The 24,973-nt window shown below is 36.3% G+C and overlaps 1 protein-coding gene across 4 annotated transcripts in view; it reads right to left on the minus strand.

Moving 5' to 3' along the window:
* Positions 1-24,973, minus strand: part of RSF1 (remodeling and spacing factor 1) — a 160,601-nt gene that overhangs the window by 29,904 nt on the left and 105,724 nt on the right. For 3 of the 4 annotated variants that reach the window (XM_049619696.1, XM_049619711.1, XM_049619705.1), the window contains exons 6-8: positions 7,222-8,987; positions 5,289-5,495; positions 642-746 (exon numbers count right to left, since the gene is read on the minus strand). In XM_049619696.1, the coding sequence (XP_049475653.1) occupies positions 642-746; positions 5,289-5,495; positions 7,222-8,987 (2,078 nt within the window). The remainder of the gene's footprint in view (positions 1-641; positions 747-5,288; positions 5,496-7,221; positions 8,988-24,973) is intronic. The other variant, XM_049619702.1, reaches the window with a different exon arrangement.

A 24,973-nucleotide genomic window follows, 5' to 3' on the forward strand; every position in this document is an offset into this window, starting at 1 on the left:
TAACTGATAAAGCTATGTTAAGCCAAGGAAGTCCACTTTACTGGGAAATGCGATAATGCCCATCATTTCTAAAGTGAAATGAGACTGGACTTGTAAGAGAGAGACCCCTTGGGTATGGTGGCATAAAAAGAACCTATTCTTCAGCTTTCAAAAGAAATTTACCTGAGTCAAGATAGAAGAGAAATATAATCCATGTTTCTATTCATAGTAGCATCATAGTGCTACATAATTCATAATACCATCCATAAAACTGACAAGAAGGAGGTAGGTAGAAATGGAAAAGAGGATGAAACAAGAACAGGAAGAAACTTATTTCTTCCCTCACAAATCATTTTAATTTGGGGCCATTTTTGCCTGTTAACAAGTGTGAAAAAAATTAAGAGATTATAATTTTATAAAAATTAGAGGTCCTTGAGAAATAAATGCTCTGGGAGTAAAAAAAAAAAAAAAAAAAAAAGGTTTAAAAGATATTAATAAAAGGTAGTTTTCCAATACTCTAAAAAATTCACAGAACTTCAAACAAAAGATAAATAATATTTAGAAATTGCTTCGAAGATTAAAAATGTTTAGTGGCTGTCAAGAAGTCTCATTAATTGGACTATAAAACTGAAGACTACAAACAAAGCTATGCTGGGTCATACATGTTGGCAAGGCGGGCAGAACCATTCTCCATCTGGGATGATCATCAGAGGAGGGCGAAGGCAGGCAGTGTGGTATCCACTGTCACAAGAGTCACACAGAAGAATCTGAAATAAACCACAGGTTAATGTCAACCTAACTGTAACTAAAATTCATTGATTCTGAAGTTAAAGACATTTCAATATTTTTTAGAACTGTACTAAGAAATATGCTATATCAAAGTATCTTTATTTGCCTAAAACTAAAAAACTCTGTAATGAGGGACCTAACGTCAGTTTTTTAAAAAGTAAAATAAAATCATTTACAAAATGCTGACCTGCAAAATTTGGTGAAAAATTACAAATTCTTCTGAACTAGAGTTATAATCCTTTTTTAGTGTTCCTCAAGGGCTATAATAATATATTCTTTTTATAATAGAGTTTTATAGCTCAAGGATCATAAACTTCCCTACCACACAGAAGATTTTAAAATTACACATAAATCCCACTTTAAATAGCATTTCAATTGCTGGTCTGTAAGAAACATTCATGATTCTTTTTATCATGTCAATTCAAATAAGAAAGGGATGAAGGTATAAGGAATGAAGCTATACTTAAGGGCCATCATGTTCGCAAGCAAAGGCTAATAATTAGCCTTAAGTTGTCACTTTATGTTATCGGAGTTTAAGATGACCAATTCTCTAAAACTTGAAACGTACACTCAGGAATGTTTAACTTAAAAAAACCTTATTTTTAAATAATTTTAGATTTACAGAAGAGTTGCAAAGACAGTAGAGTTTTCATAAATCTTTTATCCTGCTTCCATTCATGTTAACATCTTACATAGCCATGGGACATTTATCAAAATTAAGAAATTAACATCAGTACATTACTCTTAAGTAACCAATAAACCATATTCAGATTTCACCAGCTTTTCCACTAATGTCCTTTTTCTGATTCCAGAAAAATCCAGGATATTATATCCCATTTAACCATGTTTTCTCAATCTCCTCTGATCTGTAATAACTTGGTGTTTCTGTTTTCAATGACTTTGACAATTTTGAAGAGTACTAGTCAGATATTATGTAGACTGCCCCTCATTTTGGGTTTGTCTGAAGTCTTCTCTTGATTAGACTGAGGTTATGCGTTTTGGAGAAGAATTCAACAGAGGTGAAGTGCCCTGCTCACTGCATCATACCTGGGAGTACATGACACCACTATGACTTATTAGTAGTAATATTAACCTTGATTACTTGATTATGATAGTATCTGTTGGTTTTCATCACTGTAAAGTTACTGCTTTTCACTTTCCATACCTATTCTCATTAGAAAGGACAAGTCCAGCCCACATTCAAGGGGAGGAGAATTAAGCTCCACTTTCTAGAGGGAGGAGTATCAAAGAATTTGGAGATATAAGCTAAAATCAACCACAGTAATTAATAAATTTCACCCACTAATTTTAGCACTCATCTGTGCTACAATTATTGCTTACAACAGCTGTTACGGTGGTGTTCTAATGATGATTCGCTATTTCCATGCCTTCTACTATTTGAAATTCTGTAAAGAAAATATGCCCTTCTCCTTCCATTTATTTGTTTTTCAATCACTTCTTTATATCAGGATTAACTAATGAAGATTTATTTTCTTTAGGCTAGAACTTAAACTATTAATTTATTGTTCAAGTTGCCCCAGCCACAGACACACTGGGAGTTTTTCCAGGTAGGCTCCTGTGTCCTTAAGACTCATTTGCATCTTTTCTTTGAAAGCACTTTTTTACTCTCTGACACTTCAGGACAGGATGCTCCAGGCGCACCTTGTATTTTCCCTGCCCAAGCCTTTGAACTAGCCATTTCTCCTAGAAGCCCTGGTTCCATGATTGGAGAATGGTATTTAGAAACCACCATCTAGGTACTGAATGCTATGATACTAGGTATGACCACTTTTAAGCTCTCTCAGAGGACAGAGCTAGGAAGCAGACGTATGTATAGCAACCTATGCATACACAGGTATCTATATTAAAATAAACAAACATCAGTTCATACTAGTATCTCCAGTTCTAAGCCAGCACCACAGGGCTCATTCTAGCCTTTGTGCTTGCTTATCTCTTAACTTCTTTTCTCTGACACTGAGAAAGCTGGCTCCAATTCTCTATACTTCATTTATGTGTTCAACTGTAGTATATACGTAAAGCAGTTTCTAAACTGCTCACACGAACCATGGAGGATAGAGGAGGGTGGTGGGATGTGTATCCATGTGCAACGATTTAGAAGTGAAAAACTATCTTTCCCTTTCTCCATACAATGCATCATCACCATTTGCTGCCAATACCCAGAATTCCATACTAAGTCATGTTAGTGTTACACTTGAGTTATATGACTGACTGATCACACAGGCATATGTGGACTAACCTGGGCACCTGATTTCATTTATCACATTGTTTCCAAGATAAAACATAATCTAAATTTTAAATAACAAAATTAAAAGTAAACTTTTGGAATGCAACTTTTTAAAAATGATGTTTGTCTCTATTCTGCAATAAATATAAAATTCCATTAAAATAAACTACTAGGTAAGGTTTCCAAGCCTCAGGCAATAATGCATTTACTTTGACTAAAACATCTGGAACACCCCATAGAGTTCTATACTTATAAATGAATTTATTTTTCTGCTGTAAGCTCAGTGAGGACAGGGACCATGTCTTTCTAATTCAGAATCATTTCCCTACCACATAACATATAGTAGTTGCTTGACATTTTGATTTGATGATTATTCTTTTTTTTTTTTTTAATTTTTTTTTAACGTTTATTTATTTTTGAGACAGAGAGAGACAGAGCATGAACGGGGGAGGGTCAGAGAGAGGGAGACACAGAATCTGAAACAGGCTCCAGGCTCTGAGCTGTCAGCCCAGAGCCCGATGCAGGGCTCGAACTCACGGACCGCGAGATCGTGACCTGAGCCGAAGTTGGCCGCTCAACCGACTGAGCCACCCAGGCGCCCCATTTGATGATTATTCTTAAACACTGGGCACAAGAAATCCACATTTGGATCTTCAGTTTCCAATGTCATTCCTTTTTAGCACAGTAACCAGCAACGGGATTTTCAGAGCAGTCATTAAAATAACGAAATAAATGAAAGTCCTGTGTGTATTCCAAGGAGGGTGCAACTTCTCCATCTCCTCAGTATCATCTCTGCTCACCTCATTTTACGTCTCATTTCCTCACACCCCTTTTGTTGTTGACATCTATTGCTGCCTCAGTTAAAGTGCACTCTCTTATTTTAAAAAGATATAGAAATGGCCAGGAAAGAACACACGTGTTAGTTTTTCATTTGGAGAGCAGAAAAAAACCACTATCGGAAATCTCTTCTTGGCCTCACACAAAAATCTTGACCTAATTTTCACAGCCTGATGATCATAAAAATTCTTGGAAGGGTCTTTTCAGCATAATTTCAACATATATTCTTCTCAGAGCTAAAGTCATTCTCTGGTTCTAAGTTTTATCTTTTACTTGAATTCTCTGAAACTGCGGGGATATGATAAACATCATTGATACATTTAATTTCCAGGTATGATTTTAACATCAAGGAAGAAAAGAACAAGTAAACCACAAATAACTTTAAACTAGCACATACTAGAGGTCAGGAATTGTGGTAGGTCAACTTTACATAACTTACTAAAAACAGCCCTCAAAAGAAGTATGTGGTATTATTTTCATTTTATAACAAAGAAATTAAGATACAAACTAGAGCACCTAATAAGGGGTGAAAGCAGGACCTCCATCCAAGTGTGTCCTGCTCCAATGCTTTTCCCATTACCCCACAGAGCTTTCTAGGAAAAAGAGTCTTGGAGAACTACCTCGGATGAATTTTCCAAACTTTAATGGATTCCAAAAAGTTTCTGCTAAACAAAATTCTACCTACGTGGAACCATCTTTCTTTACTTTTCTTTCTACTTAGTAGTTGGAAATTGCCTCTCAAGTCAGATCTATTAAAAAAAAAAAAAAAAGGCTGGTTGTATAGAATGGGGCATTCATTTACAAGAGTGTTTCTTCAACAGGCTCTCTAGAAAGCACTTATGAACTGCAAAAAATATATAAACAGGTTAGGAACTGGTTTTCCTGATTTAGGCTATCTTTGAAGAACTTCCTGGGTAAGAAAGTACCATGTAAATCTCACTATTCTTCTGAATATATATGGTCTATAATTTATCTTCTTAATTGTTTTTTTTTTTTCTTTATTCTTTAAGACTGCCTATTTCCCAAAGTGTAAAGCCCTACTAGTTTACTACTTGACTTAAATGTTTCCACAGAAGGCACTAAGGCCATTAGGCCTTCTTTAAAGTTGGCACTTCAGAAATATCATTATGAATTAACTGAAAGGGAAAGAAGAAACATTTAAAGAAAAAGAAGAGAATAAACATATTTGACTAATTCACTGATTGTGAGAAGAGGTTAAGAGTGTATCCTTAAGTAGAGGAAATAGCAATATATAAACCAAGTAGAATGAAAGCAGAATTGGGTTATTATTTGAGAAACAAAGATTATTTTGTACACATAAGTTGCGCAGCAATAAAAAAATTTCAAATCATGATCAAACCTAGAAGAGTTAGACTGCCTTTGGGTAACCACAACATGCCAGTAAGATGAAGACTGTCCATTTAGATCAGGTACATACTAGTTCAGGATGGTTTGGAAGGCCACATTTTTTGCACGGTTCATCATCATCTGCTAGGATGGCTTCTTCGCTTTCTTTTTCTTCCTCTTCTTCTGAAGCTGCAGATGATTTTTCACTGTCCGACCCTTCACTTTCATCATTGCTAGAATATTTCCACCTGCCACGTGTTCGAGAACCAGTCCATCGAACTTTGCCTTTGGGTTTTACCTTGTATAAAATTAAAAATTGGGATAATTTGGTATAATGAGAACGTTAAAAAACAAACTTCTGATTATATGTCCATGTTTAGTCAATATATAAGAAGAAAAGGAAAATTATTATATCCTTATCACAGATCTACCTACTATTAAATTTTGGTACATATTTTCATAATTTATTCTATTTTTGTTGGAGGGGATTATAATTAACATTCTCTCTTTTAAATATTTTCCCTAGTGAAAAAATATTATTTACATCACTGTAGATGACTGTATATGATATGCCATCACATAGCTGTATTTATCTAATCTCTTACTAGACAGACATTTAGGTAGTTTCCCAGTTTTTCACTTTCATAAAAAATGGGTCCTTCTAAATATAAATTTTTACAAACCTCTGTGGTTAGGATAAATTCCTTGAAGAGGATTCTGGGTCAAAGGCCATGCACATTTTAAAGGCTCTATTTATAATAGAGCACTGACTATATTCTCACATATTGTTAACATAAAAATTTAAATTCCCATATTAGAGGTGAATGTAAAATTTTTTATAGGTCAGAACTGCATATAAAAATCCTGACAAATATTGAAATATTATTCAGAGAATAAGTTTATAATGTTGTAAACTGCTTTTTTACTCCCTGGTTTCACAGTCTTTTAATTCATATTTCAGTTCATTCCTATAGTATAAGTCCCCATCAAAGACCAAAATAATTCTAACAACAGAAGGGGAAATTATTTTTAAGAATTAAAATTTCAGTATTTTAGGGAAGAAAGGATCACTTACTGTGAAGAACAATCTGATCACCTAAATAAATTAAAAACAAAAGTAGCACTTTTAATTATAACAAACTCCTATAAACGTGCCAAAGACTTGTCAAGGTCTGGCTTAAAAAGAAGAGTTATAGGAAAAAGAATTCTGGCTTCTAAGACTAATGATTAAAATGGGGGAAAATAGATACTCTCATACTTAGTAATGAGAGGGTATACGAACGGGGCCTTTTGGGGAGGGCAATGTGGCAACAGCTATCAAAACTTAAAATACACATGCCCCTTGACCCAGCAATGCCAATTCTAGGAGTCTATTCTAAAGAAATACTCACTTATGTCCAAAAGGATCTTCAATGCAGCATTGCCTGTAATAGTGAAAAATTGGAAACAACCTAAATGTCAATCAATAAGGGAGTGGTTAATAAACTGAGGTACATCCACACTATGGAATACTATGTAGCCATCAATAACCAAAAGGTAGACTACATGTACAGACATGGAAAGAGTTCAGAGACACACTGATAAGTGAAACATTCACAGAAAAATGAACATATTCGATTTAATTTATTGTTTCAGTGAACGGGTAAATATTTATGAACATACCAATGAATGTATGGAAAAAGAACTGGAAAGAGATGTTACAAGTGTTTCTATTAACAGTGTGTATGGGGTATTTTTAGTTTTCAATCCTACAGGCTGGGTATCACCTACAGTTTACATAGAAAATATATTCCCGTAATGCCTGTAACAGAGAAAAAATTTAAAAGATGACAAGATTGTATAGTCCGAAAATTTAATGTCTGTTGACAACTATTGAGAAAAGACAACACAGACAAAGGAAGAAAGATACCTTTTTTTTTTTTTAAAGTTCTCTTTGAATGACTTCTGTTTAGCCAAACCAAGAGTTACATTTAGACCCAATTATTTCTAATAAAAATTAAAACTTGAAATAGGAGAAATTTTACCTTGCTTACTTTAGAATTTGTATCCTTCTCTGTTTTTTTCAAATTTTCTTTTTTGTCTGCTTTCTGCGAAGCTGCTGACTCTTCTTCCACTTCATCTTCTCCTTCCCCTCTTTTTTTATCAGCTTTCTGATCTCTGATCTCAGCCACTTTTGCTGTGGGTCTAGATATTCTTGGAGACCGCCTCAAGGTACGACCTACGTTTGTTTTCTCTTCTTCCTTTTCTGTTTTCTCTTGCTTGGTTTCTGGTTCTAGAATTTGAGGAGGAGAATCTGGCTTCTTCTTCCGACTGGATATCCTAATTGTTAATTTGATGCCCTCTTTCTGCCTTTCAGAGGTTATCTCTGTGTTTTCTGAGGCAGTGGTTTCTTCCTCAGGAATCAACTTATATTTAAATTTGCTTTTTTGCATAGAACCCTTTGTCTCAGAAGGATCCTCTGTGCCAGAGGTCTGGGCATTGTCCAGATTATCCGTTTCTACCTTTGTGGATTCAGAATCCTTTTTTAAAATTTCTGGGTCTGTTTTTTCCAGGGAATGACCTTCAATGGAACTTGTACTCTGACATTCTACCACTTCTTTTTCTGAGGCTAACTTCTCACAGTGGTCAGTCATGTTAGACGGTGCAGAAGTTTCTGCTGCCTCAGGAGAGACTGACTTTACTGATTCTAGAGTATACTTCGGAACCTCCTCTGGTATTGGACTCAATCTTTGTGTGTCCTTATCAAGAAAAGTTTTTTTGGACTTCTCTAACTTTTCAAGACATTCTAGGACTGGTGGGCGCTTATCCTTTTTACTTTTGGGAGACTTCTCGTCAACCTTCAGGGTACAAGATTCAGTGGCAGATAAAGCAGTTTTCAAAGAGAGATCCTTTGCCATCTCAGAAGTCTCAAGAGAGATTTCCATTTCTGGAGGACCAGTTTCCTCTAACTGTCCTTTTTGATTCTGGGTCTCTAAGACTGATACTGAATTATCTGCATCTTTCCCTACAGGGACCACTTCCTTCTCAAGATCACCTATTTTCATATTCGTTATGACAGAATTTAAGGACTCTGCTCCATTTCCCTCCATGATGACGCTCCTGTCTTTAGAGGGGCTACAGCTATCTTCCTTTGTATCATAAAACTTTGTCTCCATTTGTTCTGTTTTAAAATTTGGAGTTACCTTTTCATCACTAACTTCTCCATTTACCAGTTGTTTCCCTTCATGACCCAAAATAGTGATTGTGGAGATCCTTTTACAAGTCTCTTCCTCTTGTTTTATTTCATCTTTCAAAAACTCTTTTGTTGGAGTAACGGATTTACACAAAGGTCCTTTGATTGGACTGTCAAAATCATCACTCAGTTTAATTTCTCGTTTTTTTAGTGGTATCTTGGCCTGCTGGTCATTTTTAAGTTTCTCAGTTTCTTCAGTCGACTTCTCAGTGATCTCTTGAGAAGACCTGACACTGCCACCGAACTCTAGCCTCTCTGGCTCTAGCTTCTCTGTGCTACTTTTGGTATCTTTCGGATCTGCTCTAAATTCCTTAACTTCAACTTTAGTGGGTTTGACATTTTCCTTGAAGGAATCGCTTTCTTCTTTAATAATCCTTTTATCCTCACTTTCTGGCAAAGGTTTTTCTAGCTTGACTATGACGGGCAGTTTCACAAGTTCCTTTTCATCCTCCTTTTCTACTTTCACAGTAGCCTCTTCCAGAGCACTGGGTGTAGAGCAGGTTTCTGAATTTATTGGCTGCTCTTCACTTTTCATCTTTTCATTTTCCTTCTGGTCCTCTAAAAATCAGGAAAAGATTTACATAAATCTAAGCATTCAATATTATAAAACATAAGAGGGTAAATATAATATATATTCCCACTTGCAATTTTTGCTCTTAAAAAGAGGTGGTTTGTCAATGGACATTTGACCAAAAACTAAAACAAAAACAAGAAACCTCAAATCTGACAGTGAAGGAAATGACCAAACTCTGAAGCACAACTTCTAAATATTAAGAAACAGTTACTCAGGGGCACCTGGGTGGCTCAGTCAGTTGAGCATCCAGTTGATTTTGGCTCAGGTTATGATCGCAACAGTTTTATGAGTTCGAGCCCTGCGCTGGGCTCTACACTGCCCTAGCTGCACAGAGTCTGCTTGGGCTTCTCCCTCCCTCTCTGCTCCTCCCCTGTTTGTGCTCCGTCTCACAATAAATAAGTAAACTTAACAAAAAAAAAAAAAGAAAAAAAGAAAAAAAAATAAAAATAAACAATTATTCAGAAAGCTTCAGGTTTATGCTTTATACTTTTAGCTTCAGTGTTCTCAATGGAATGAAAATGTTTATACAATTCAAATAATTTATTCAAGCTCAAGTGATGGCTCAAAAATATGAACTAAAAATACTACATAAAACATTTCCAAAAGACCATATTTGTTTTAAAAAGTGACAAATGTTCTTCCTTGCAAGTCAGTGAGGACTTCATTTCAGAGAGGTAACATGAGCATGGCAGTGGGAAAATGTTTGTTTTATGCTTTATACAGATTATAAAAGTAACACAATTCTGTACAGAAAATGAAACATATGCCCACAAAAAGAATAAAATGTCCACAATACTCATCCCCAGAGGCAATCACTATTAATATTTGAGGTTACTTCATTCCAGTGTTGTGTATTTTTGACAAAGTTGGGATCACATTGCCTCATTTTTTCATTGAAACATTAGCACTTTATGATATTTAATGCCTTTTACAGAAATCAGACTTAATTATATAATACTCCTCAATGTGGTTATATTACAATTTACTTTATCAAATGCCATTAGTTAACATTTCAGAAATTAATATGTTATAAACTATGTATGTTTATCATCAATTCCTCTTTTTACCTTAATTGGCTATGTATTTGTAACTTTTATGGAGTACTCAATAGTGCAAAAACCGTATTTGGTAAAGAGCAGAACCTCTAAATGGGATTACAGAGATTGCATACACAATGTAAACCAGTGCTCAGAGAATTTGAGCAGAGTGTTTTCAGAGAATTCATTAAGTACTAATTTTACCTATACTTCCCATTATTTCACACTATCCTTACAACTAAAACAAAACAAAACAAAACAAAACAAAACAAACCTTAGCTCTAAATGAAGTTTTAGCAAAGTAGTAATTTTTTGGTAATGTTTATTTACTTATTTTTGAGAGAGAGCAAGCAGGGAAGGAGCAGAGAGGAAGAGAGAGAATCCCAAGCAGTCCCCACACTCAGTGCAGAGCCCAATGCAGGGCTCGATTTCATGAAACACGAGATCATGACCTGAGTTGAGCCAAGAGTCAGACACTTAACCGACTGAGCTGCCCAGGCGCCCCAGAAAAGTAGTAATTTTTATAGATGATTTTTGCACACATTATGCCAAGTTGATAAGCCAGTATTACAATGTATTTCATAGGTATAAAATGGAACACATAGAAGCGATATGAAGACATGTGTTTTAAAAAAAGAATGCAGTATCTTTAAAAGAGTTAATATTTTAATTATAAATCACTATTTCCTTTACTTCATTCATGTTACAAACAAACCATTCAAGAACTACCAAGAGACATTCAGAACCTGAGAACAGAGTATCAGTATTGCTCTTCCCCCTCTACATTGTCATTGATTTAATGTAAGCATTCCACTAGGGAAATTAAAGACATGACAATAGTGATCTAATTTGTGTGTCTTCTTCCCACTGATAAAGTAGCCTTAGTAAATTCCTGATCATTGAGATAGGTTAGCATATCAGGAAATCTAATTAAATGAACATCTTGGTTAACAATTAAAATACTGATTACAATTTTAAAAAATAACTTCAAGTTGGGGCCCCTAGGTGGCTCAATCAGTTGAGTGTCCGACTTCAGCTCAGGTCATGATCTCGTGGTTTGTGGGTTCAAGCCCCATATTGGGCTTGCTTCTGTCACTGCGGAGCCCACTTCGGGGACAGAGGACCCCCATCTCTGTGCCCCTTCCCAGCTGTGCTCTCTCTCAAAAATAAACATAAAAAAAAAAAATCTTAAAAAAAAAAAAAAAAACACTTCAACTTAACACTAAGGGTTTATTAAACACAAACTAATATTCTTCTATATGTTTTTGTTCAGAAAACAACTCAGGATTTCACTGTGGCTCTGACCCAAGGTAAAAGGACACTGTATTTTTTGGGGGGGATGGTGAAGGAGAAAGATCTCCTCCATTATTTGAAATGATTCCAATTTGGTAACAACATGACAGAAGAAACTGAGGGAATAACACTAATAGTTCAAGGCTCCCAGGTTCACGAATCCTAATTCACTTGGTGGTAGATTTTGTGTATGTCTCAAAACAAACTCTGCTCCTCATTTCTTCATTTATAAATAAAGCAGCTGAAAAATTATATTTCACTGGCTTATATTTCTCCTAACCCCAAAATGTTAAATTCTTAGTATTTCTGTGTTTGGCTCAGTTCTTTTCAGACATGAAAACAATGATTACTCTAGCTCTCCTAGATTACATGGATATATCCCTAAAACCACAGAGAAAACAGAATCATGACAGAATATGAACCTCCAAGCACAATCATAACTGGTAAAAAGATCATTCAGTTATATAAGCATTTTCCCAAAGTTTTCTCAAAAAGAAACTATAAAAGAGATGCAAATGAATTTCAGAGACATAAAATTTAAACAAACAAAACTTAGGGAAAAACTCACTTTAAAATCACAATCCCGCAGCAACACTGTTTGTCAAACAAGTTACTTCAAGAGAAGCATTATCTATTGCAGGTTTTTAAAGTGATTCATTCATTTACTCAACAAATATTTACTGATCAGCTATTGTGTGCTTTCCCAAACATCCCAACCACAATCACTATGGGATAGAACATTGGATGTTCTATAAAAGTTAACTATAAAGGACATCGCTAAGTATTTATCCAGTACAGACCTATCCCTTCTATTGAGCTTCACTGTATTGTGCTTTTGCAGATACTGCATTTTGTTCAAATTGAAGGTTTGTGGCAACCTTGCCTCGAGCAAGTCTATTGGTGCCATTTTTCCAAAAGCATTTGCTCACTTCATGTCTCTGTCACATTTTGGTAAATCTCACAATATTTCATTATTATTATATTTTTTATAGTGATCTGTGATCAGTGCTCATTTGATGTTACACTGTAATTGCTTTGGGGCTCCATGAATCACACCCATTTAAGATGGCAAACTTAACTGATAAGTGTGTGTGTTCTGACTACTCTACCAAACGGCCATTTCTTCTTCTCTTTCCTTCTCTTTGGGCCATCCCATTTCCTGAGACACACCAATGCTGAAATTAGGCCAGTTAATAACCTTACAATGGTCTTTAAGTGTTCCAGTGAAAGAAAGAGTCACATATCTCTCAAATTAAATCAAAAGCTAGAAATGATTAAGCTTAGCAAGTATGGCACATCAAAAGCCGAGACAGGTCAACAACGAGGTCTCTTACACCAAACAGTGGGTCAACTTATGAATACAAAAGAAAAGTCCTTGAAAGAAATTAAAAGTGCCACTCCAGAGAACATACAAATGATAAAAAAGGAAAACAGCCTATTGCTGATATGGAGAAAGTTTTAACGGTCTGGACAGAAGATCAAACCAGCCACAATATTCCCTTAATCCAAAGTCTAACCACAGTAAGGCCTAACTCTCCTCAATTCTATGAAGGCTGAGAGAGGTGAAGAAGCTGCAGAGGCTCTTGAAGAGGCTGGTTCATGAGGTTTAAGGAAAGAAGCTGTGGACACAGAACATAAAGATGCAAGGCGAAGCAGTAAATGCTGATGCAGAAGCTATAGCCAATTATCCAAAAGACATAGCTAAGACAATTCATGAAGGTGGCCACACCAAACCACAGATTTTCAATGCAGATAAAATAAGCCTTAATGGAAGAAGGTGCCATGTAGGACTTTAATAGCTAGAGAGAAGTCAATGCCAGGCTTCAAAGCTTCAAAGGACAGGATGACTCTCTTGTTAGGGGCTAATACAATTGGTGACTTTTAAGTTGTTCATTTACCCTTCTGAGAATCACAGGGCCCTTGAGAATTATGCTAAATCTACTCTGCCTGTGCTCCACGAATGGTACAACAAAGCCTGGATGAAAGCACATGGCTTGCAACATGGTTTCCTGAATACTTTAAGACCACTATTGAGACCAACTGTTCAGGAAAAAAAGATTCCTTTCAAAGTATTACTGCTCACTGACAATGCACCTGGTCACCCAAGAGCACTGATGGAGATGTACAAGATGGATGTTGTTTTCACGCCTTCTGACACACATCCATTCTGCAGCCTAGGGATCAAGTTATCATTTTCACTTTCAAGGCTTATTATTTAAGAAATACATTTCATAAAGCTATAGTGGCCACAGACACTGATTAAAGAAAACTGAAAACCTTCTGGCAAGGATTCACCATTCTGAATGCCATGAAAAACATTTGTGACTCATGCGAAGAAGTCAAAATATCAACATAAACAAGACCTCGTAAGTGACTGAGGGGTTTAAGACTTCTGTGGAAGAAGTAACTGCACACACGGTAGAAAGAGCAAGACGACTAGAATGACAAGTGGAGCCTAAAGATGGGACTGAATTGCTATAACCTCATATTAAAATTTGAACAGATGAGGACCAGCTTCTCATGGATGAGCAAAGAAAGTGGTTTCTTGAGATGGAATCTACTCCTGGTGAAGATGCTGTGAAGATTGTCGAAATGATACAAAGGATTCAGAATGTTACATAAACAAAGCTGATAAAGCAGTATCAGAGCTTGGGAGGATTGACTCCAATTTTGAAAAAATTTTACTGTGGGTAAAAGGCAATCAAACAGCATCACATGCTATAGGGAGACTGTTCATGAAAGGAAGAGTTAATTGATGTGACCAACTTTATTCTTGTCTCATCTAAGAAACTGCCACAGTCATCCCAACTTTCAGCAACCACCACCCTGATCAGTCAACAGCCATCAACATCAAGGCAAGACCCTTCACCAGCACAAAGCTTACAACTCACTGAAAGCTCAGATGGTGGTTAGCACTTCTTAGCAATAAAGTATTTTTGAACTAAGGTAGGTACATTGTTTTTATAGATATAATGCTGCTGCACACTTAATAAGACTACAGTATAGTGTAAACAGAACTTTTATATGGGCTGGGAAACCAAAAAATTGTTTTGATTCATTTTATTATGATATTTGCTTTGCTGGGGTGGTCTGGAACCAAACCTGCAGTATTACCAAGGTATGCTTTTAGCTGTTTCCTCTTCTTTCTTACTAACAAAACTGTGCTTTCGTTCAGAAGGTGCTTGCCTCTTCAGATACCTTATAGCTAGGAGACATATGATCCAGTTCTGACCAAAGAGATGCATGAGGAAGTCTACTGGGTGAGATTTACAGGATTCAGCTGAACTATGCCTTCTGCCCTTTCTCCTTTCTATCTAGAATCCTGGAGAGGGCGCAATCAAAGCCACATGCTAAGGATGGCAGACTAGGAAGGGTGTTTAGGCTTAACCAGACCTGGATTACTGACTACCTGACTTTTTATTATAAGAAAAAAACCCCAACTCTGTTTGAACAAACATATAGCCAAATACAATTATGTCTGACACATTTTCCTTTCACTTTTGCTTTCTATTACCTTTCCTTTTCCATACTCACCAAAAATTATCCATATCCACCTAATATATATTGGGCTTGTCATCTGTTGGGTGATAAAGGGGTAACTAATCCCTGATGAGGCTTAATTTCTTTATAATCCTCCTCTTCTAAGCCAAGACTTGAGAACTGTTTAAATAGCATAGTAGTTTCAGAGTCTGCTCAAATCTTTTATACCTATGGTAAATTAACACAAACACTTTAAAGAGCAAGCTAGAAATATCCACTCTAAAGCTTCAAGAAATACACTTTATAATAGAATAGTTCTGCTTATAGAAAGTATACTTACATACACTATACAGAAAAATAAACATGAGTATTTGTTGTAGCACTGCTATAAAACTGCAAATTTGAAATAACCTAAAGATCCTTCAAATAGGAGAATGAATAACCACTATATAGCAAAAATAGAAAAGAAACAGGGGCACTTGGATGGCACAGATGATTAAGTGTCCAACTTCAGCTCAGGTCACAATCTCATGGTTTGTGGTATCAAGCCCTGCATCAGGCTCCGCCTGGATGGGATTCTCTCTCTCTTTGCCCCTCCCCGACTTGCACATGTGCTCTCACTCACTCGCTCACTCACTAAATAGAATGATGAGTGAAAATAGCAAGCTGCAAAAGGACAGGTAACATGATACTGTTCACAGAAGCTATAAAATGCACAAAATTATGCTATATACTGATATGGCTACATACATATGTACCAAAATCATAAATATGTATATATGAATGATTTATAGGTCTGTGGCCATACCCAGAAAAGGAAGGAGAAGGAATGGAATGGAATATGAAGGGAAATATTGTTTCTATAACATTTTTAATCAAAACAAATTCGAGCAATATGTAAGTTTTATACTATGTTCTGTTTATTTGAACTATTTCATTAAAAATTAAGAAAATATGAGGGGTGCCTGAATGGCTCAGTAGGTTAAGCATCTGACTTCAGCTCAGGTCATGATTTCATGTTTCATGAGCAGAGAGCTAGATCAGCTACTGGGGATATAGAAAGGAATAAGATGGGTAGTACAGTAAATTCATGGTCACCAGCTATCCCTGAGACACTGACACTGCCCAATAACCTTCCTACTTCTCTAGCAGTAACTATTTCAGTGTTTTTCACTATCCTCAGACTTGCAATCTCTCTGCTATGTCTACATTTTCAGATGATTCTGTCCTTCATTTCACAGAGAAAACAGAAGCCATGGGGCAGAAGCTCCTTCTCATCACCAGACTTACAAACCTATTCCTGTTAAAACAGAGATGGTATTTTAAGCTAAGGCCAATCCTTCCACCTATGTTTTGGATCTCATCTCTTCCAGTCTACTCAGAAAGGGCTTTAAAAACTGTCCTCATCACACTTGTTTTAATGAGATCTCCGTGGCTGTCTTATGCCAAATAGGAAGAAGGCCAAAGACAGAAACAAGAATATTTGGGGATTATTTCAGGAGAATTCAGTATAAAATCTTTTCAGGGAGATCTCATTTTATTCAGACTAAAAAACAACATTCTCAATAAACCACAAGGCCCTATACAACCTCCATACCCCTCTCCCCCATCTCCCATAGCCTGACCTCCCTAACCTCACTCCCTCCTGTATGACAATTACCCCTCACTCATTCTGCTTCGGCTGTATTACTCACCTTGCTATAAAACAGGAGACAACAAATTTATTCTGTAAAGGGTCAGCTGGTAAATATTTTAGTCTGTGTAGCAACTACTCAACTCTACCTTTGTAGTATGAAGCAACTATGGACAGTAAGATACTAAAAGAATAAATAGATTCTAATTAACCAGATTAGCAGGCCAGATTTGGCCTGCAGTCCCTAGTCTGCCAATCCCTGCTCTAACATATTATGTATGTTAGACCCACCTCAGGGTCTTGCATTTGTTTCTGTCTGCTTTCCTTGGGTATCTGCATGGCTTACTCTTCCAGACCCTTTAGTTTTTACTCAAGTGTCACATTTTCAGTGAGTCCTCTAGGCTCCTCTAGGAGCCTCTAGGCTCTAGGCTCTAGACTCTAGCCTCTAGGCTCCCAGTCTAAAGCTACACCCTCCCTCTTCCCCCAAATTATTTTCCTTCTATAGCTCCTTATCAATATCATCAAACACACCATGTATTTATTATTTTGACTTATTGTCTACCTCCCCATACTATGTAAGTGTCATGAAGGCTAAAAGTCGACTGATTTTGTTCACAGATTTATTCCCAGTACCAAAAATAATGCAGGATACATACCATGTACTCAATAAATAAATGCTGATTGGAATGAATGAATGAAATATTACAGGTAAAATATCAACCATGCCTACGAGAGGAATATATTTTTGCAACTGAAGTATTTTGACAAAGAAAGTTTTCACCATTTTAAAGACGTGTTAAGATTTTACAGTTTCCAAAAGGGGCTCAAAATAATGCAAGTATCATTTGATATCATCAACATGTACCTAATGGACAAAACAGGAGATGCCTGTGCTAAAATATCAATAGTACCATTTTACTACATGCTAAAGGGATATGAATTGGGGCCAATTCTTTTATTCTTTAAAAATTACATGGAAGATATCAAAGGCTTTTTTATGATTAAGTATAACAAAATAAAGAAAGCCACACAAAACAAAAGCACAGATTAAATTATTAGAAGGCAAACAGGAAATAGAACCTTGCCAGATATTCTCCAAGCCCTACACATTCCTTTCCCCAAGAATTCCCTCTCCCTACGAAGAATAAAGTAACCATTAATCTGACTTTTATATTAATCATTTCCTTGTTTTAGTTTTACCTGTGTGTTCTTTTCTTTTTCATGTCTCTTTAATCTCCTCTTGTCCCCTCCATCTTTTATTTTTCTTGCAGTTTATTTGTCACTGAATCATTTGTCCTATCATTTCTGCATTATGCTGACTGTACTCCCCTGCCCCTCTGTCCTTTTTGTCCCTTGAATTGTCATTCTGATCTATAGTCTCCATCAGATTCAAGTTCAATTTCTGTGGCAAAACTACTTCACTGATGATGTATTCTTTACCAAAAGGCATTAGTGTCTGATTTTATTCTTTTTATGAGGTTAATAGATACTGATGTTCCCTAAAACCTTTATCAGGAATTGCAAAATGAGGATATTTCCATTCTATCATTCTTCCATCAATGACTTGTTGGAATAAATTCTATAAACTTTACTAATTCACTATTTTGCTATACAATGGTACAATTCATACAGAAAAGGCAGGATGAATGATTCTTTTCATTATTTAACAATTTTCAAAATAATAACTTGGTCTCCACTGACATTCTCCAAAGGTAACCAATTTTTCTTTTAGTGTCATAATGAAATCATGGATTTAAGATATATTCAATTATACTTTATTTTTTTATTATTATTATTATTTTTTTTATTTATTTTTGGGACAGAGAGAGACAGAGCATGAACGGGGGAGGGGCAGAGAGAGAGGGAGACACAGAATCGGAAACAGGCTCCAGGCTCCGAGCCATCAGCCCAGAGCCTGACGCGGGGCTCGAACTCACGGACCGCGAGATCATGACCTGGCTGAAGTCGGACGCTTAACCGACTGCGCCACCCAGGCGCCCCTCAATTATACTTTAATCCATTATAAGTATTATTCTTGTTGATGCTTAAATTGTCCTGTCTTTGGCAGTGAAAATCTCTTTAAGACCTCTTGAAGTTGGCTCCTGAATCTTTTTGACAGGACTCTGATAACATCCATACTATCTGGAATGACAAGATGTTTCTCGGCTCAGAATTGGTGGGAAACTATTTTCACAACCGCAATCCAGGTGTTAAGGCTGCTCACTACTGTTGGGTTGGCCACCGTTTCTAAGTCTTTTCAGTGGACAGAACTACCAAAGACATGCATATATTTTTTAATAAAAATAACTCATGAGTTAATGAACTAGAATTTAAATAAAAATTTAAGGGGCACCTGGGTGGCTCAGCCGGTTAAGCATCTGATTGTTGGTATGTTAAGCATTTGATTGTTGGTATCGGCTCAGGTCACTATCTCATGGTCGTGAGATCGAGCTCAAATCAGGCTCTGTGCTGACAGTGTGGAGTCAGCTTGGGATTCCCTCTCTCCCTGTCTCTCAAAGTAAACAAACAAATAAACAAATAAATATGTGAGGGGAAAACCTCATGAATTCATAATGATATTTCAGGGTTTCCTTAATCTCTTCTATCTTACATCTTATTTCTCCTGCTCCACCTGTACCCCCAGAGAATCTTGGTTTTAAAGGATACCATGGATGATATAATTAAAATAAAATATTTTTTCCTCACGTTATATATAAAACATTCTCAGAATAACAATATTGACATCATCATCAAAGTGATTTATTAAAAAGTCAAGAAGTGCTTGTACTCTTCCCATTCTTTCTCCATTTGTTGTCTGACTATAGCTCCATTGTCAAAACACATAGCCATTAAAGACTACACATTCTTTCTCGTTTCTGTCATTTAGATTTAGCTAGATGTAACTACAAATTTAAAGCTCACCCAACATCCTTTTTAAAATCTTTGAAATAATTTTAGACATACAGATATGTTACAAAAATAGTTCTAGTACTTTCACTCTGTTTTTCCTAAAGTTAAGAACCTACATGTTCCATAGTATAATTATCAAAACCAGGAAATTAACATCAGTAAAATACTATTAATTAAACAGATTTTATTTAAATTTTGCCAGTTTTCCCCCCAATATCTTTTCTGTTTAAGGTTTCAGGTCTCATTTTGTTCTTATGTTCTTGCCTCCTCCAATCTTTGTTCCTCATTCTTTCCCTGTTTCTTCTAACTTTGACACAATTTATAGAATACCTCTTAATTTGGGCTTTTAATTTTTAATTAAAAAATTTTAATATTTGTTTTTGAGAGAGATAGAGTATGTATGAGTGGGGGAGGGGCAGAGACGAAGACACAGAATCTGAAGCTGGCTACAGGATCTGAGTTGTCATCACAGAGCCCGACACAAGCCCTGAACTCATGAGCCCTGAGATCATGACCTGAGCAGAAGTCAGATGCTCAATCGACTGAGCCACCCAGGTGCCCCAATTTGGGCTTTTAAATGTTTTCTTGAAATTACACATTTTTGACAAAAATTCCATAAGAGATGCTGTATATTACACCAGAGAATACATGATGTTAATACTTCAATCACTTGGTTAAGGTTCTGTTGGCTGGTTATGCTATTGTAAAATTACCATTTTTCTTTTTCTAACAGGTAAAGCATCTTGGGAAGATGCTTTGAAATTATGCTAATACTCCTTCACAAACTATAAACGACTGATTTTAGCATCTGTCAGAGAGCTTGCCTATAACAATGATTATTGTAGTGTTTCCACACTGGTGATTTTTTATTTCCCTCATTCCTTCTACATTAATTAACTAATATTTGTCTGCAGGGAAAAGCTATCCCTTCACTTCTATTTATTTATTTATGCAATTATGTATTTATAGAAGTAGAAACTTATGGGCATTTATTTAAATCTATGGTTTAAATCTATCTATCAGTATATTTGCAGCTAAAACAGTTTCTGCTTTCACCACTGGGTGCTCTTTCTGGTTGGCACCTGCGTCTTACTGATATGCCCAAATTCTTTTTTGAGCACCTCTTTAGTTTCTCGCATTCTAAAATGTCCCGGGTTCATCTTGTATTTTCTCTGCCCATCACCAGAATCAGTCTAAGGAGCCCTGGTTCTTTTTATTGGAGAATGATTTTTTGAAATAAAAATCTAGAGGCTAAAATAGTGCTCACTGCTACTGGGGCATCATAGTTCTTAGATTACTCTCATAAACAGAGGTAGGAAACATACACATGAATATTAAGCCATACAAATGAACATATTTATATGTATTTTGACAACATACAGCACTGATATTGTGATAGTCATTCTGGCTATCCGAAGCTCGTTTGTTTGAAGATTTCTTAAGTACTGTTTTTTAATTTTTTAATGTTTGTTTTTGAGAGAGAGACAGAGACAGAGCGTGAGTGGGGGAGGGGCAGAGAGAGAGGGAGACACAGAATCTGAAGCAGGCTCCAGGCTCTGAGCTGTCAGCACAGAGCCTGACGCAGGGCCCAAACTCACAAGCCATGAGATCATGACCTGCCTGAACTGAAGTCAGCCGCTTAACTGATAGAGCCACTCAGGTGTCCCTGCTTGAAGATTTCTATAAAAAAGATTCATGGGAAAACAGACCTTAGACTTTGGTAAGTGTATCTGCAGTCTTTATGTGAAAGCTACTTTGGCTGGACATGAAGTCCCTGGGTCACATTTTTGTTGCCTCACACACGTTATGGCATTTTCTTCTATCATAAAGCATTGCTTTCAAATAGAGCGATGGCAGTCTGATTTTCTTTCCCCTATAAATCATGTGGTCGTTTTGCTTGGATAAACAAAGACTTTCTTTCTTCAAATCCCAATAATTTTACTGGAATATGTCCTGAAGTTGGGTGTTCTGGGTTGATTTTCCAAGGTATGCAGTGTCATTTCAATATACAGCCTAACAACTTTGTTTCAGGAGGTTTTGTTAAGCAGACTTTAGTATTTTTGTCTGTTCCCTTGCTCTGGTTTTCGTTTCCTTTATACTGGATGCTTGTTGATTTTCTTTCCTATCTTCAAATCCTTATTTCTTTCTGTCGAGTTTCATTAATTTTTCATTTTTTTCAATGTTTATTTTTGAGAGAGAGAGAGAGAGAGAGAGAGTGGGAACAGGGGCAGGGCAGAGAGAGAGACAGAGAGACAGAGACAGAGACAGAGAGAGAGAGAGAGAAAGAGAGAGAGAATCCAAAGCAGGCTACAGGCTCTAAGCTGTCAGCACAGAGCCTTGATGCAGGGTTGAATTCACAAACCAGGACATCATGAGCTGAGCTGAAGTTGGACGCTTAACTGATTGAGCCACCCAGGTACCCCTCTTCATTTCTTTTTGATTAAAAAAATAATACAGCTTTTCATTTGTTATTTTGTAAAGGCACTATCTTGTGTTTGTTCACTCTGACGTTCCTCCTAGATTTTTGAAAAATCTTGACTCTTCTGAGTTCTACCACCTATGAAGTTTTCACATTTTTATAGTTTCTATAGTTTTCACATTTTGAGGGAAAGTCTTTAGGATAAGCTTTCATTCATGGCAGTGAGAGTATCCTGCTTCTTATTCCCTTTTGTTCTCATAATCCTATGGGATTTACTTTGATCCTTTTTAGTTGCTTATTTTTATGTCAAATAGATAGTTCTAATTTCATAGCTCTGGAGCTCCCCATCTGTTATTTTAGTGAGATATTCAAAACTAAAGTGATTTATTTAATGAGATCACCAAACTCTATTCCTCTCTCATACTTTTATTTGAAGTTTCTTTTTTGCATGTCTATATTGTCCCTGTCCTACTTAATTTTGATTCTATTCCTAGAAGTTTGGACAAAGCTCAGTGTTGAGTTTATTCTGGAAGGGAGCTTTGGCTGGAAAAGTTTGAGAACTCCTGAGGCCCATAGTACCCCAGCTCTTTTAAGAGCTTTGTTGCAGATACTGTCTATCATTTTTAACTTTTGCCACTGATAATATTCCTTTAATGAAGGAATCTATAAAGACTCAAAAACAATACCACTGCCATTTTCCAAAAACCAAGAATAATAACTTCAATTTTTCCTTTCTAATTCAAGTCACACCAAACTGAGAATGATTTCAATAGTCAATTGAATCATGAAGTTTCTTATGCTCTTCTCTTCCCTCTCCAATAAGCACAAATCACTCACATAAGAAGCAACATAAAATAAAAATAAAATTAAATTAAAAATAAAAATAAAGAAATGTGAACTTCAATGTATTTTGTCTTTTATCTTGACAATTTAAGTCAGGCCTGATGTAAAGAATGATGGTGACATAAAAATAGTACATTTTCTTTTATAAAGGGAACTGTTTAAGCTATTGAAATAAGGTGACAATAATACTTGTATTTATCTTGTCTCTCTGTACCTTTTTGGAGTGAAACAATATTTAAAAAGGTAATATAAATAGTGCACTATTTTGTGCTCGGTACAAGGATATTTTGACACCCATCCATAATCTCTAGATTAAACACCCATATCATACCAAAATATTTCTTCATAGCTGTAACAATTAGTACCCACCCCTTCTATGGAAGGGGTTACAGACTCTAATGGCCACAGGGGCCAGACAGATAATATAAATGAATAAAGTGGGCTGAAGGTAAGAAAAACAGAATGTTAGAAACATAAATAAATTCTGTTTTTACTGAACACAATACAAATATGTATAATGCTGGTCATTATGTTTAAAATTTTAAATTCTTTTTTTTTTTAATTTTTTAATGTTTATTTATTATTGAGACACAGATAGAGACAGAGCATGAGCAGGGGAGGGGCTGAGAGAGAGGGAGACACAGAATCTGAAGCAGGTTCCAGGCTCTGAGCTGTCAGCACAGAGCCCAACGTGGGGCTCAAACTCGTGATCCACGAGATCCTCACTGAGCCGAAGTCGGACGCTTAACCGACTGAGCCACCTAGGCGCCCCGTTATGTTAAAAATTTTAAAAACCTACTTAATTTATATATTTTGTTTCATAATTCATTATTCCTTTGACTTGGAATCAGAAACTGGATAAATTTTTTTCAGGAGGGGGCTGATCATTATGACAATGTAGGGATCTAGTACTTACTTACCACTATTACATGCAATATAGAATTTAGCCTGGAGTCATTTAATAGGGAATTTACTACTATATAGTTTCTGCTAGTAAACAGCTGTTGATGAACACTAAGTACTGGCAACACTGATACGATTTTGTATATAGGACATCTATTCTCAGGATATTCACATAATTTTTGTAATTGAATGCCAACATTATTTAGTTTTCGGTACTATACTAGTAAACTGGTGTATTCTATAGCTCTTCATAGTGTTCTGTTGATACTAGTTTAGAAAGGCAAACTATGGGGCGCCTGGGTGGCTCAGTCGGTTAAGCGGCCGACTTCGGCTCAGGTCATGATCTTGCAGTCCGTGAGTTCGAGCCCCACGTCAGGCTCTGTGCTGACAGCTCAGAACCTGGAGTCTGTTTCAGATTCTGTGTCTCCCTCTCTCTGACCCTCCCCTGTTCATGCTCTGTCTCTCCCTGTCCTAAAAATAAAACATTAAAAAAAAAAATTAAAAAAAAAAAAAAGAAAGGTAAACTAAACAGTATTAATTTTCCGTAAGTTTGAAGTTGGAGAACCTATTTCAATTCAAGCCATCATATCCATCTCTGAATACCAACTGCAGTTTAGGAAAGTGGGCCAGATTATTCCTTATCTACTACATTCCCTATTGAACCAAATTCATGAAAAACATGTGAATCAACTTATTAGTTGTATCCCAAGTATTTGAACTGTATTGCCAACCTGAATCTTTGAGAAGATACTAGTTGATAAGGTATGGATTTTTTTTTAACCTAAATGATATTAAAAAGTTATGATTCCCCCCACTCCCCAGAAAGTTTTCTTAGCACCACATCACGGCTAAGCCATCTACGGGCCACAGGTTAAGAAAAGCTTTTCTTCTTCTCCCGAGAATTTGACTGTTGGTTAAGTTCTACTCCCTTGGTTAACTAAAAAAACTGGAATGTCAACCAGACCATCACTAGGCAACAGTGCATATGTTATCAATGACCTCTAACTGATAAAATACATCTAAACTAAGAAAAAATATAAACACATGATGGGGATGTCATAGTTGGGGCACTCCTGAATATAGGGACTCATCTATTTGGGCATGAGGACCACTGAATATATATAGCCTATAGAGTTTATTATAAGAGATACTGGCCTCTATGGAACATGAGGCCTTTAAGACAAAGCAGTTCCCACACCTATTCAATGTGAATCCCATATACTTGGTCCTGAAGTTGTCAGCGGGAAGAAGATTGCTCCTGGATTCCTGGATGGCCATATAAACTGCAACACAGACTGCAGCAAAGCCTAAACCTGTTGGCAAGCTGCTACTCCTGTTGGCAAGCTCTTACACTGATCTTAGTAGACTGATGCCAAGTGTGATCTGTAGTAGTCTTGTGGGTCCAAATGCTTAGTTGAACTGAAGATTCCTGCTGGGCACTTTAGATTATCA

This window comes from Panthera uncia, chromosome D1 (assembly GCF_023721935.1).
Source record: "Panthera uncia isolate 11264 chromosome D1, Puncia_PCG_1.0, whole genome shotgun sequence".
NCBI lineage: Eukaryota > Metazoa > Chordata > Mammalia > Carnivora > Felidae > Panthera > Panthera uncia.